The 14,487-nt window shown below is 46.6% G+C and overlaps 1 protein-coding gene across 1 annotated transcript; it reads left to right on the forward strand.

Annotated features, from left to right (window-relative positions):
* The first annotated feature begins 1,117 nt into the window (after nucleotides 1-1,117).
* RTN4 (reticulon 4) lies at nucleotides 1,118-14,137 on the forward strand. The gene is given in 7 exon segments (XM_008945996.1): nucleotides 1,118-1,154; nucleotides 2,761-2,968; nucleotides 5,374-5,512; nucleotides 10,732-10,801; nucleotides 11,475-11,521; nucleotides 12,711-12,769; nucleotides 13,134-14,137. Coding segments are annotated over 7 exon segments (603 nt in total). The 3' UTR covers nucleotides 13,177-14,137.
* The last annotated feature ends 350 nt before the right edge of the window (nucleotides 14,138-14,487 follow it).

Below are 14,487 nucleotides of genomic sequence, written 5' to 3' on the forward strand. Positions count from 1 at the left end.
CCTCGGGAAAGACGAGGCTTGGTTCAGGGGTGCGGGTTTTTTGGAGGATTATCAGGTTATGCGTATTAACCCGCTGGTTTCCGTCAACAGGACGAATCGTTCGGTTTTAAGATAAACATCTGCGAAAGAGAAAGGCTTTAAAAAAAGAGAATATGGTGACAAAGCTGTTGCAGCACTTGCTTTAAAAGCAAAATGTAATTGGATGAGTTGTGCATGTAAGGCACGGATGCTAGCAGTACTATATTTAGATGTGCCAAGTGACAGTTCGTGCTTACCAAATGTAGGCAGCTGTTCCTGCTTTAGAATGGGCCTGGGGTACTTGCATTAAATGCATGATTAAGTTCATTTGGTGTAAAAGAAATCTTGAAGTGGTTTCCACGAGGAGAGGTACTGCCTGGTAGGGCTGTTGCTGAGGACTGATGGGTTTTGCTTGTCTGGGTTTGGTGTTTTTTTTAATCTGCTGTGAATATCTTGTGCATAAGTTAAAGCCAGAAGGCTGCTTCTGGTAGTGCTTTTAATCTTTTACTTCGGAAAGAAATGCAAATACCTCTTCCTGATCAGTTGGAAAACACAAATCAATTTCCCCATGTACTTTCTTGGACTGAAAATTACAAATCGTTTTTTGATTGACTTACAACCCTGAATTCCCTTTGAGGAATTTACAGTGAAACCAGATACGTGTGTCATTAAGCTGCGGCTGATGTGGTAGTTCTCCAAATGGAGTGGAGACAGGGAGAGGAAAAACGCTTTGCGTGCAGTTTAACTCCGCTCTGGGAGGGGTCCTGCCGGGGGGGGGTTCACTTATTGGTCACAGAGAACAAAAGCCTCGAAGGTGGGTCGCTTAGGGGCCATTTGGCATTTGTGGTGTGCTTTGATTCCAGCAGTTTACCCTTGTTTCTCCCGTTCTGGAAGCTCCTGCGGGTGAGTTAGGTTACATCCCGTGTCGGTGGGCTCAGGTAGAACGCCCTCCTTGCCGGCGGAGAGGCTGTGGTGTGAAGCTGCCCCGCAGGGCAGGCAGGGGCTCGCTTACAGAGCGCAGGCTGCCTGCAAGCCGAGAGGAGCAGGGCTCATACTTCGTGTGTCACACGATCCGGGAGCAGCCCCCAAACGCCAATGTATGGATGCTCAAATTGCACCATTTAAAAATAAATAGAGTTTCAGTATTTGAAAGATTAACTAAAGATTTTTTTCTGAAACGTTTTCTTGCACGACTCGGCACGAAATACACCAGCTTTTAAAAGCAAGGCTGGTTTTGACAGTCTCACGCAGCCACCATGGATACTTGCAGCTCAGTTCAATTCAACAGTTGACAACGATTTTTAGGTCAAGCTCACAGTTTCCTTGTAAGCTCCTTTTTACATGCTAACCTTATTTAATATAATGTGCACAGAGATGCCAATACACACTCTTCTATTTAGAAGCAAAGCCAAAGGAAGCAAAGAAAACATTGTTAAAATTAGACGTTCTAGCCTGTACAAAAGGAATTTTACAGTGACTTGATGCTTTTTTGCTTTGTTTTTTATAAATGTTAAAGAAAAGTTGTCTTGCTTAGAGCTTCATTTGCCTGACAGAGAAAATAAAGTGCAGCCTTGTAACATGAAGAGACCCAGCAGAGGAGCAGGTCAGCAGGGTGCACGGAGAGGTTGGGCTGCCATTGGATGAGGATTTAGATGGGTGCTGTTCTGAGAGCAGGAGTGTCACCTCCTTCAGCTGGCTGCTCTATCTCTCACCCCATATGGTTGTGGAGTCACATGGTGAACCACAGCCAGAATCTGATCTGGCTGGCTCCTCAGTTTTTGACTTCTTTCGTGCAGGAGTTGTTGGGGGCATACGGAAATGTGGGGGAGAGGAGTGAGATGGAGTGGTGGTGGGGGGCTGAGGCTGTGTCTTTCCACAGCAGTTCTGGTTTGTGATAAATGGAAGACGTTCAGGAAACTGTAACTGCTTCTGGCTGTAGCACTTGAGGAAGTTTCTACTAAAACTAAATATTTGGATAAAATATTTTATATTACAAAAACGTGGCTTTAAATTTCTGACCAGGGTTCTGTATGGAAATGGGTAGGAAAAGACTTCAGCTTCTGAAGCACTGTGAAATTGCACCACAGCCCCAGTGGTGTTTTCCTGTTGTACCTACAAGGGGATTGTGCAGAGTTTGCCCTACAGAGGCTACTAAATATTTAATGTTGCTGTGTTACCTCATTTTCATCCTGTAATAATCATCATCATTAAATTTTATTTTTTAATTTTGTTTTATCATCATTCCCAGTAAGAATCTGTTCTGAATTGTGATAATTTTGCAATTAACTTGGTGACATTTAGGAGTAGATTGAATGGCTATAAGCTTGTTATATAATGGTGGTAATTTTGCCATAATTTATCTCAAGTTCTGAACATTATTGAATGTGCAATTGAATGAAGGAACTTTGTATGAAATGAAGCAGAAACTGCTGTGGTTCTTGTGCAGGACACAGCACAGGAGTTGGAGAGATTAATTCTGACTTTGCTTAAGGGCAGAATTGTTCCTAAATTTTACCAATTACATTTGAGGTAATCCTGATAACAATAATCCAAATAATCTGAAGTCCAATGCAGAATCAGTGCTAAAATAAGCTATTTCTAGCTGTAATTTCAGCTCTGGTTTGACAGTGAGATCACAAGTTCCATCCTTGATGACTCTGAGCAGTCAGATGAACCACAGTACTGTTTTCATATAGCTGCAAAAGATGCCTTGTTCTAATGTCTTCCTTTTTGAAATTCTAGTTGTTGACCTCCTTTACTGGCGAGACATTAAGAAGACAGGAGTGGTGTTTGGTGCCAGCTTGTTCCTGCTGCTCTCCCTGACAGTGTTCAGCATCGTGAGCGTGACCGCTTACATCGCCTTGGCCCTGCTCTCCGTGACCATCAGCTTTAGGATATACAAGGGAGTTATCCAGGCCATCCAGAAGTCTGATGAAGGCCACCCCTTCAGGTGAGACTTCCCATTGAAGCAAGCAGGAGCGTGTTGTTCTGGGGAAGGGCAGCACTGGTGCTGTGGGAACCCACAGAAGACATATGCTGTAATGTGTTGCATAATAATGGAAATTGCCTCTGTGCTGGAAAATCTGTTACCCAGCCTGGGACAGCCACTCGGTTTGTTTTTCTCAGCAGGCATACACAGCCTGGAGCACAGAACTGAGCACTTGGTACAGGGGATTTCCCTGGTCTTAAGTTAGATAAAAACAAGATTAAATACTTCAATCTAGTGGAGTAATGTGTGCATCTTAGGATGCTGGAGTCTTCAGAATGTGAAGCAGTGGCAGATGATGTACAAAATGTAAAGAACACCCAGGAGATGCAGCACTTTCAATGCAGTGTATTTAGCAAAAAAAAAGGCCACAATAAATGTGGCAGGAGATACTCTGATATTTTTTTGAAGATTTTTTTTTTTTTTTTTCAGAATACACTTAAAATGTAAGTTTTAGTGTGTAGCAGCATGGCTGTGTTCTGTATGTGCAAGGCTGGCTGCCTTGTCATCAGCAGAATCCAGGGTCCTTGCAGCCTGCCCAGTGTAGAAATCCAGAAACTTGCTTTGAATTCTAAGGCCTGAGAAGTTGAATCATGGGATTCATTTGGGTCCTCAGAGGATCTCTGAGCTCTTTGCTCTAAGGATGAGCTGAGGCCTTGGGGCACGGTCTGTGTGCACTTCCCTGCAGGGTGGGAATATGGGATCTGTGGTATTCATCCTTCCCTGTCTGGAGTACACTGGGGCCCATTATTACAAAGCTGCATCTTAAGAGAAAAACTTCATCACATGTTAGAGTAATTAGTAAGAGTACATGTTTGGTGTTCTGTCCCAGGCTGCTCAGACATGCTCCACTCCCTTCATGAATCAGGGAAGGGGTTCAATCTCAGCTTCCCTTGCACCTTTCACTGACTCCTGCTAGTCTTCCTCTTTACAGCTCTCTCACTACTTTTGTGGGGTTTCCACTTATTCTTGCTCTCTCATCTTCAGTAGGACAAAGTAAAATGTTCTCTTGAGTTCACCTCCATTGCTCCCTGACTGTTGTAGCTCTGTTGCCCAGTGGAAGTGGGTCAAACTCCATGGACAAAAGGAGCATTTACCTTCAAGCTTAGATCTGGTACAAACAAATACATCTGAACTGTTGGCAACAGTTTCCAGTGTAGCAGCATGAAATATGTATCTTTTGTAAAGCTAAGGAGGTTTTGTTTGTTTTCTGTCATCAAGGCCTTGTATGGCCCTCATGAGGGTGAATAATTCTCAGCTGAAATACTGTTTGACAAGCCAGTAGTGCTCTTCAGTATCCAGGCAGCATTTCCAAGGTCAACAGCTAAGGTCTCCTTAGCAAGAACAACCAGAACTTGTTCTACCTGTGCTCTTTCTGCAGCTTATTTCTAAAAATACTGATACTCATAAGAAGCTCCCACACCTTGTTTAGCATACCTGGTTTCTTACCTTTTATCTGCATAGCTTCAACTGCAAGAAGGGTTGTTTTTCACTTGCACTGAGGTTGCCAGTGAAGAGCACACCCATGGGATCAGTTTAATTTTTGATTCAGGTCCTGAGTATGTTGCTGATGTGTTGAGAAGGGTGTGCAGGGTCTAGCCAAGTGTGGACAGCAGAATGTAGCCCTGAAATGGCCGCCAGCCATCTGCAGTTACCGTTCGGAGTGTTTTCATTTGCTTTGGACTTGCCACAAGGCCATGTTTAGCTTTGCCTTAAATGACACACAGAGGAGCCTCCACTGTGCATTTTTTGGCTTTGAAGAAATCAAACAAAACCACCTCAAAGCCCAATTCCCCCCTAAACAAAAGTAGTAGTAACAACTGTAAAATGAGTGGCCTGTTCCAGATGTGCTGCACAGCCCCTTCTCCCTGCAGCACTCAAATGAGATGAAATACTGCTACCCACTGCAGCTGCAGGTAGGAGTAGTAGTGTGGTGGAAGGAACACTGCACCAGATGGGAGCCTTCTGTCTTTCTGCTGTCACTGACTGTAAGAGATTATTTTTTTTTTAAGTGAATGATGACAAACTTGCTCATTTTACCATGCCTTAGTGTGTTTGTTACAGCTTAACGGTAGCTTCAGAAGTGCCTCATGGAGGTGTGGATAGACAGGATTTTATTTTTTTGAGAAATGAAGGAATCTCAAGTCTGTTAGAATATTAGACTGCTTAATACAATAGCAGAACAGAGAGTGACACACACCCCACATCCCCCCAGCCTGTCTCTTTTTAGAATACACGTTGGCCTCATTAATGTTCTGAGGTGTTTCTCTTTGTAACATGAAAAGAACATGTGTTGATACTGGGTCTATATGCCACGTTGATGCTGTTTGGTAGAACTCTGAGGTTTCACAAGCTCCTCTCTCTTGCAGGGCTTACCTGGAGTCTGATGTGGCCGTGTCTGAGGAGCTCATTCAGAAGTACAGTAACGTCGTGCTGGGGCACGTTAACGGCACGGTCAAGGAGCTGAGGCGCCTCTTCCTCGTCGATGACTTGGTTGATTCCCTGAAGGTAAGTGCTTCAGCTGCAGGAACAGCAGCCTGCTGGGAACACCGTGCTGACCTGGGCCAGCAGAGCCCACTGCTCCTGGTGAACATCAGCCAGTGGCAGCATCTTTGCCTTTGGGGGAGTAAACAGCAAGGTTTAGTTTGCCTGCTGGAAGCAATGAGCCTTTCTGTTTGTCAGGAGTTGGCTTTCTGTTAGCCACACCGAGTTGGAACCCAGACACTGCCTGCAGTAGTGGTGGTAACTTTACCTGCACTTCATTGGGACAGTATAATAAAAATGAATGGAAAGCTGAACTAAGCTGTGGCTGCTTGCAGTTGGGCTGTTGGACCTCCTCCCTGGTCCTTAGCAGCAGAAGCCTCTTCAGAAGATCAGCTGCTGCTCCAGTATGGGCACTCAGAATGTGTCACTAACACTTCTGTGCCTCTTGAAGATAGGTGTTTGAGGCATTTGTGGCATTTATTGAAGGTGACTGAGCAAAATTGACAGGGGAATAATAATAATGAAAGAATAAAAGAATTGGCTGAGAACCTTTCAGTTGGGTTCTATGAGAATTACATCCTCTCCTTTCAAGCTAATCTCCTTCTTCATTTTTCCAACAGTTGTTTCCTTTACCAAGTACAACATGTTGTCCCTTTCTTTTTCAGTTTGCTTAATCTTCTTGAAATAAAGGTGCATTTATCCTCCAGTAAATCCCTTACTTAGTGCTTTGTAAACTCCTTTGAGTTGTTGTGGGGTTGGGGGAGGGGGTTTCTAGTGAAACTTGGACAAAAACAGGAAAGCTGTAAAAGGCTTTGTTATATTTGTGGAATAGAAATGGGGAGACAGATCTCAGCATCTCACCTGGAGTTTCTAAATACAGTTTCTCACTATGCTCCAACTTAAACACAGAGTGTATGCCAGAAAGGTTGGGCCTGATGCTGTGCTACAGCATATGTTTGGGGTTTTTTTTTAATAAATTTGTTACAAGGTGGCCATGCATTCTTATTTTCTGGATGTGATTGGTACTGCTGCAACCATTTTATGGCACAGTGCCTTACGTAAGGCCATTATTGCCTGTACCTTGCCACTGTTGCCACACAGGGGTTGCATTGCCAGAAAAGTTGGGCCTGATGCTGTGCAAGTCTCCTGCAGCATGTGTTTGGGTTTTTTTTTAATAAATTTGTTACAAGGTGGCCATGCATTCTTATTTTCTGGATGTGATTGGTACTGCTGCAACCATTTTATGGCACAGTGCCTTACGTAAGGCCATTATTGCCTGTACCTTGCCACTGTTGCCACACAGGGGTTGCATTTAGGTGGCCAAACCCTCTCACCACTGCCCATCTGTGGGAGCTGTGAAGAGCTGTCTCTCACCTTCATGCTGAAATGACTGGGTACTGAGGATGTGTCTCTGCAGCATCTCCAGACCAGAGTCTTGACCAGCAGAGTTCTGTGCCATGGCTAGAGCTGCATTTTGTGTGAGGAAGGAAAGAAACACCTTCTTTGTTCATTGTGGTTTTTAAGGGCATTGAGTTTCAGAGTTCAAAGAAAAGTTGTTTTACTTAAGTCGTGTTTGGATCTGATTGAACAACAGCAGAAAAACTTGTAGTCACAAGGTCACTTGTATTTTTTTTTTTAATAATTAAGCCCTTTGTGATATGTTCCTTCATCTGACTTACAAGAATTTCCACAGCATTTGTTTAGAGATCATGATCCTTTGCAGTAAAGGAAGAGGAAGCAGTGAACAGCCAGCTGCTGTTAGCACTGCTTTAAAAACTAGGCCTTCCAGAGGAATTGCATTAGAAATAGGATTAATTCCAGTCAGAATGTCTTCAAGGCACTCTAATTGCTTTTAAAATACGATGGTATACAAGAAAGACATGTTTATTCAGCTGAACTAATTCATTTCCCCTCCCTTCTTCTGACATTAAAACATTTTATGTAGGTTAATTGGCCTAATTTATGGTAGTTGAGAGCAGCCCTTGTATGAAACCAGCGAATGTCAGGACAGTTCACCAGCATGTTACTGATTTTGAAGAGTTTCTGCTTGAGGAGAACATTAAGATGCTGGGATCGTGTGTAATATAATGGCCCTGGTTTGAAAAAAAGACTTGGCTTGTGTAGTTTAAACATTTTAACTATAGGAAACAGCATGTTTGTGTATAATTAAAGTTACAGAGCTTTAGAAAATGTCTGCAGGTCAGTTTATTGTGTGTAATTGTTCTGGCTGTAAAATCTGTCTTGTTAAGATCTTTTTTTACTAAACGGTGCTTCAGTCGTGGGAGTCTTAAAATGGACTCTAAATATTTACACAGCACAAGTAGAAGTTCCTCTGCTCTGGAGGAGCAGTTCCAGAGGAGCCCTTGCCAAGGAGAGCCTGCCCTGCATCCAGGCACAGCACAGCAGGGGCACTGGGCACGGGGGCTCTCCAGCCCTCATGGCTCAGCTGTGTGGGGAGAAACAGAGTGCTCTGCTGTGTTCAAACTGCCTTCCAGTGAAGAGAGACCCAGGGGCAGGGCTGGATTGGCCATGGAGTTGCAGTGTGCTGTGGGTACTGGGGAGCCATTAGTCATTGGGGGGAGTTAGGCAAGCTCTTGATTCAGTCCCTCAGATGTCCTGGGGTTTTTTACTGGTTTGTGTCACTGTAAGGTCCAGGCTGAGATGGGGCCCTGTGCTTTCCTTCTGTCCTGGGCATGTGGGAAGGGCAGTATTCCTTTGTAGGCCAGTGCTGGGTTGCCTTCAGCTTTTTTTTCCTCCTGACTTAGCACTTCAGATGTGTTTCAGGTCAGCCTTTTTGCATTTGCTCCTCTCATTTCTAAGGAAGAAAATAAGAGATGGATACAAAATAGAGACAGATGTGTAAACGTGGGTTTGAGATGAGCTCCACTAATCTTGGGAGTGGTGTTTGAACTGTCAGAAGCGTGAGAAGAGAGGAGTTGAGGGAGGAGAGCTCTGAGTTTTTTGCTGAACTTGATTTGCTTTGGTGTTCTCAGCTTTCCAAGCAGCTGTCCTGTACTGTCAGGGCAGAGGGAGGGGGGTGGTCTCACTGGGCTCAGTGCCTCCCTCTCCCACCCAGAGTCAGTAAGTGAAGTGGATTAAAATGTGCACACAGAATCCCAGCTCATCGTTAGACCCTGGGGTGGCTCTGGACAGACTTTGAGAGGAGCAGAGCCCGTGTCAGTCAAATGTTAACTCCTGGATTTTGATCTTTCTTGGGCCATAAATTCAATGCTCACTAGACAGGATTGGATAGTTCTGATAACTGTTGGACTTTGAGATGGCTCTGTGTCTGTTAGCCCTCTGCTGACACAACCCCCGTTTTCTGACTTGCTCCCGGCGTTCGGCAGCACCGCTGGAGGCTCAGGGCTGTTGGGTCACTGTCAGGAGGCCTCGCTGCCTGTGCCTGCAGCTGGCACATCCAGCTGGCTGAAGGCACAGCCTGCAGGAGTCACCCTGAGCGGTGTGAACCCGGGGGCTCTGCCCTGGGAGGGGGCTGTGTGGGCTGTGCAGGCCTGCTCATAAACCTCAGCCTTGCGCAGCGGGGCTGGCAGCCAGCTCCGCCCGGGCACCGCGCAGAGCAGAACTGGGCCAAGGTTGGAATGAGTCATGAGGGAGTTTAGGGAAATCTGCTTTATTTTTTTTTTTATAAACCTGCCAAAATCCTTGAGCGGGAATGTGGTTGATGGTATCACTGCAGCCTTGGCTGGGGGTTAACTCTGTGCCACTCGTTGCTGCTTGCTTGACGTGTAGAAAGGACTGATGGAGAAAAAACCTGCATCATTTGCAGTGAACCCCACTGAATTTCAAATGGGATCTGCTTGGAGTGGAGCAAACTTTGTGTTGCAGGGGTCATGCAGTTAAGCTCATATTGATTGTCATGCCCTTATCTTATTGTTGGCTGTTGATTTTGTTTGGTTTGAATATTTTGCATCTTACAGTAAGCTAAAAATAGATGTTTGTGAGTAACTTGGCCACAGACTAGATGGTTGCCCCCACTCAGTCCTTGGCCATGCCTCTTTCTTGCCAGTGCTTTGTCCCCATCTTTTCCTTGTGCCTGTCTCGTGCTTAGCAGGGTTCCTCCCCTTTGGTTGTTCGTGGGGCCCAGCTCTCCTGCTGATGCCAGCAGCAGCCTCCTGCCATGTCTGTCAGTCTCTGTGGTGACACAAATGCCCAGATGTGCTCAATCGATTAGAGGGCCAGGGTCTCATCTGTGTGCTCTGCACAGTGCCAAGGGCCACTCGGTGCTTAGCAGGGAACAGGGACTGGTAAATCCACTGCCTCTGACACCCAGCTCCTGGCTTCTGCTCAGCTCCTTATGCAACACGAGAAAACAGGCTGTTTTTCCTTGGGGAGGAATCCTACACAGAAATAGAGCTGGCAGCCTTCGGCCCCCTCCCACCCTGGCATAGGTCAGAGGTGTGCTTGGGACACCCTCCACCTGGCAGAGAGCTGAGGGGCTTGAACTTCTGCAGCTCTTTGTGCAGGGCTAGTGAAGCGGAGCAGGGCCTGGACAAGTGCAGCCAGAAGGGTGGTGGTGGGCGAGGAACAGGGTCGGGGTATGAGTTAGAGGCTGGGGTATGAAAACAGAAATCAGGGCAGCATGAGAGTTCAGGTGTCTGTGAACAGAAGGGGAGCTCTTAGCTTCTGAGTTTGCCTCTGACTTAGCTTAGAGCCAGCTTGTATCTTATGGCATTGTTGACTTCTTTCCTGACTCTTCCAGCATCCAAAGCGTCTATGCTTTCCCAAGGAAATGGAGTCAGCTGAGCACCCCCTGGCCGAGGTGCCCCCAGGCAGGCTTCCCCTGCTGGGGGGCCGTGCTGTCACCTGCTTCTCCTGGGGCTCTGTCACCCTGTGCCAGCCTGGTGGCCTCGGCCTCGCCTGGCTCCTCCTGTCCCTGCCCCTGCGGGCGGGGGTGGGAGCTGCACTCCCCATCGTTAGGAAGTGTGGAATTTGAAGTGCTGTGTAAACACAGAGGGTGTTGAGCAACCCCCGAGTCCTGGTGGCTTTTGGTCACCGGTGACTTGGGCTGGATTCAGCCCCATGACCTAGACACAAGAGGCCACATATCCTATTACTGATCCCTCCAGCCATGTTGTCACTCATCTGTAATTACGTGAGGCTTACAAGGGTTAAGTGGAGTTTGGGGTGTTTCAGTTTGATACCTGTGTTTAGAGGAGCTCTCTAGCTGGGATGCTCTTGGCAGGATGGACTGTGGACTGACTGGCTGTTCTCTTCCTTTGTAGTTTGCGGTGTTGATGTGGGTGTTCACTTACGTTGGTGCCTTGTTCAATGGTCTGACATTGCTGATCCTGGGTAAGTGTTTTCCACTGCATTAAACTCCTGCCATACAAACTAACTCTGGAAGAGCACCGAAATCTGCTCCATGCTGTGAGGCTGCTCCTGTGTTCCTGGGAGTGTAGCGAGATGTTACAGTTGTGTGTCCTTTTCCTAGCCTGGTGATAACACTGCAGAACAGAGCTTTTGGATTGCACTGCAATTCAATGTAATTGAAATTGCTGATTTCCCAGACGTTGTATCATTTAAAAGCAGATTCTGATGTGCTTGTCCCTGTCAGGGTTAGCATCACTTTGAAGATGGTTGCTGTAGGGTGACTTTGGAGGAGGTACAGAACTGGTATCCCACTGCAGATAGTTTTATTTCTTGTATCCCAGACCAGGCTGGAGTTGGGTGTCAGAAACCGACTGATGCTGGCAGAAGCCTAAAGATCCTTTTGGAGGAATTTGCATAACCCACAGTGAAAAAGTGAACTGTGACCAGACTTGCTGTACTGTTAACGAGGCCTGGCAAACAGCCCAGCTTCTCCCTCATAGGGATGATTTAAATTACTGGGCAATCATTTTTGCCTGTAGCTTAGTTCTTCTTGTACCTTTTTGAAAGAAATGTCAAGGTGTGGAAAGGAGCCAGTGTTTTACCTGAATGCCACCTATTTGGTCAATATTTACACCTTTGATGTCTTCTTTTCCAGCTTTGATTTCGCTCTTCAGTGTTCCTGTTATTTATGAAAGACACCAGGTGAGTGTCTAATGTGATTCATTACAGGCTTTTTAAAATTAACTGGCTCTGTTGAAGTAGAAGGACAAGCAGGTAAACCCAAAATTCATTTCAGTATTCAAAGCCTGTGAAACTCAGGCCTTTGCCCAGGAGTCAGTGCCAGGGTGCAGCAAATCGGGTTCATTGGAGCCCAGGCTGCGTGTGCTTTCCCCTCCTCCTCTTGGTGGGAGTCTAAGAAGGCTTCCCCAGCAAAGAGTTACGAAAAGGGCCCGATTAACCTGGAGGCCTTCCCTCCACTGATCAGCTTTGGTCGGGACTAAAGCAGCAGTAGGCACGGTGCATTAATCCTGATGTAAGTACCTTTTAAAACAATTTCTGAAGAAACCTCTTTGGAGCTGATATTCAGGATTTGTGTCCTGAAGCACTGTGGAATTTATAGCCCTGGCAAAAACAGGAGGTGGGAGATGCTCGGGCCAGTCTGGTGCTTCTCCTCTGGAGAGGCTAATGTACAAGAAGGAGGTAAGGAGGAGCTGAAGTAAAAAGCATATGGTTAAATTATAGCTGGGCTTGAGCAGGGACTGTCTTCAGCAGGTCACAGCGCAGGAGGGGCAGCCAGCTCCGGCTTAGCAGTTCCTTCTCCTCTTTCAAAAACAACGCGGCTCGTGGAGGCCAGTCTGGGACTGGGCAAGGGAGGGAGAAAGGCATGGAGCAGATGGTGGAGCCTCCTGGGCTCCTCAGAGCTCCTGGAACAAAGTCCTCTGCAGTGAAAGGAAATGCCGCAGCCCCGAGGAAAGGCGCCAGGCCGCTGGCGTGGCTTAGCCCGGGCTGCTCAATCCTCTTGGCGAGCCGCGGGTGTAAGCTGGTTAGCAGCCCCTGCCCCCTAAGCTGCTTTCCTTCCCACCCTGCCTGCAGAGCGAGGGCCTGGTCCTGCACCCTGCTCCCGGGGCTGGCCTGGAGCAGAGGCGGGGGAAGAGCTAGTGGCAAGTGTGCTGGAACACGGGGAAGCCAGGGATGAGGTTTTTGGGTACTTACCCGCTATTGCCAGCCGTTGTGCGGGGCAAACGCCAGCACGTGCCGTGGCTGATGCCACGGGACCTCTGGCAGCAAACGGGGCAGTAAAGCTGGGCGAGCCCCTGCCTGCCTGCCTTCTGGGCAGCAACACAGCCCTGTGTCAGAGCTGCTCTGTGACATCTGGCATCTTCCATTTCAGGCCCAAATCGACCACTATCTGGGACTCGTCAACAAGAACGTCAAAGATGCGATGGCCAAGTGAGTTGGGTTTTCTGTTTGTCTGCCTTGTAAGCAGTGTTTGGAGCTCTTGGTGTGTGTGGCTCTCCTGTATGAGCACACACCCCGCAGGTGCTGGCCCTGGGAGGCCACAGTCCTGCCTTCCAGCCTGGACTGGTTGGGGAATGGCTCCTTTCTTGCGTTGTTCCTCATACAAGTCTGTGTATTGAAAACCACCAGTGAAACCTGAGTCAGCTGCAACTGAGGGCTGAAAGGAGGGTTTAGTAATTTCATTGGTTTTGGAGTGTTTGTGTTGCCATGAAAGCACCTTCGCTGTGTGTAAGGCTTCAAACCTCTTTGTTACTCTAATGCTCTTCTCTTTTTTCCTCTCCTCTTCCCTTTGTAGGATCCAAGCAAAGATCCCTGGGTTGAAGCGCAAAACCGAGTAAAAAGCCCGAAGCAACTTACTGATAGGAAGTTCATCTTTTAAGGGGGAAAAAAAAATACTCATTTGGATTTACATGGGGAGGGTCAGGGAATAGCAAACCCCTTGACATTGCAGTGCAATTTCACAGATCTTTATTTTTTAGCAACGCAGTGTTTGAGGAAAAAATAACTGTTTTGACTGCCACGTGTTTCATCATCTTAAGTATTGTAAGCTGCTATGTATGGATCTAAAAACTAATCATCTTTCTTTATCCTGTGTGCAGCACTGGCTAATACAAAAGGTTTGAGAAGGAGCTGTACATTTTGCTTCCTCAGCGGTAGTCCCTGCGGCGTCCCGGGGCAGGTAGTGCAGTGGAGCGGAGGGTCACGCCGCCGGTTTGTGCACTGTGTATGGTCTGTGTAGATTGATGCAGATTTTCTAAAATGAGATGTTTTAGAAGAATATACCATCCTAGCAAGTTTTAAAAAAAAAAAAATCTTGCCTTTTTGGTATGAGTATAGCTGTATTGTGATTTTATTGTTTTATCAATTGCCAATATATATATATATATGTGTTTCACAAAGCTTAGATCTTTCAGCTGCTCCACAGTGCTTGATACGTCAGAGAACTGACTGGTTTCTGGACTAGCTCCATAGCACACAAGCTTGAGAAACTAAAACGTTTCTGTAAACACTAGCATCTGTTTAAAACAGCAAGAGAGGAAGGAACAAAGGAACCTCCACCTATACTGAAACTACAGCATACACACTGTTGCACAAACGTACAGTAGTCGATTTTGAGCAGGTAACTCTACAGTCTCTCAAACTCTGATACTCTGTGGACCGAATATCTAATGCTGCAAATGTTGTTTGGAAACCTAAAACCTTGTTGTGCGAGAAATGCTAAGTGACAATTTATCACTTGCAGTTTGAGCTGTATCGAACTAAGTCTGTGGAATGCATTGTGAAATGTTCAAAAAAAAAAAAAGGCAAAAGAACCCCGAAACCCCAAGTATCAATAAAGCTTATAGACATAAAAGTAATGTCGGCATTTTGCTTTCTTGAGGCAAGCTGGATGTATTTGTGTCGATGGCAGTTCCCCGTGGTTCCTATGGCTTGTGCCTGGTGGTGAGTAGTGTGAGCTGTAGAGCAGTGTGTAGGGCAGCTCCCCGCCCTTCTCGTGCCGTGTGAAGCAGTTTGGTCAGGTCCTGCCCCCGGGGGCCCTGCAGTGGTGTGAGGTGGTGATGGCCAGCTGTGAAAGCTGACGCCTGAGGTTCTGCTCAGCCAAGTGCAGACCCCTGGTTTCTGTCACTTCTGAGGCAGTAATGTGTGAT

The sequence above is a fragment of the Merops nubicus genome, unplaced genomic scaffold (genome assembly GCF_000691845.1).
Source record: "Merops nubicus isolate BGI_N331 unplaced genomic scaffold, ASM69184v1 scaffold13168, whole genome shotgun sequence".
NCBI classification, from domain to species: Eukaryota; Metazoa; Chordata; class Aves; order Coraciiformes; family Meropidae; genus Merops; species Merops nubicus.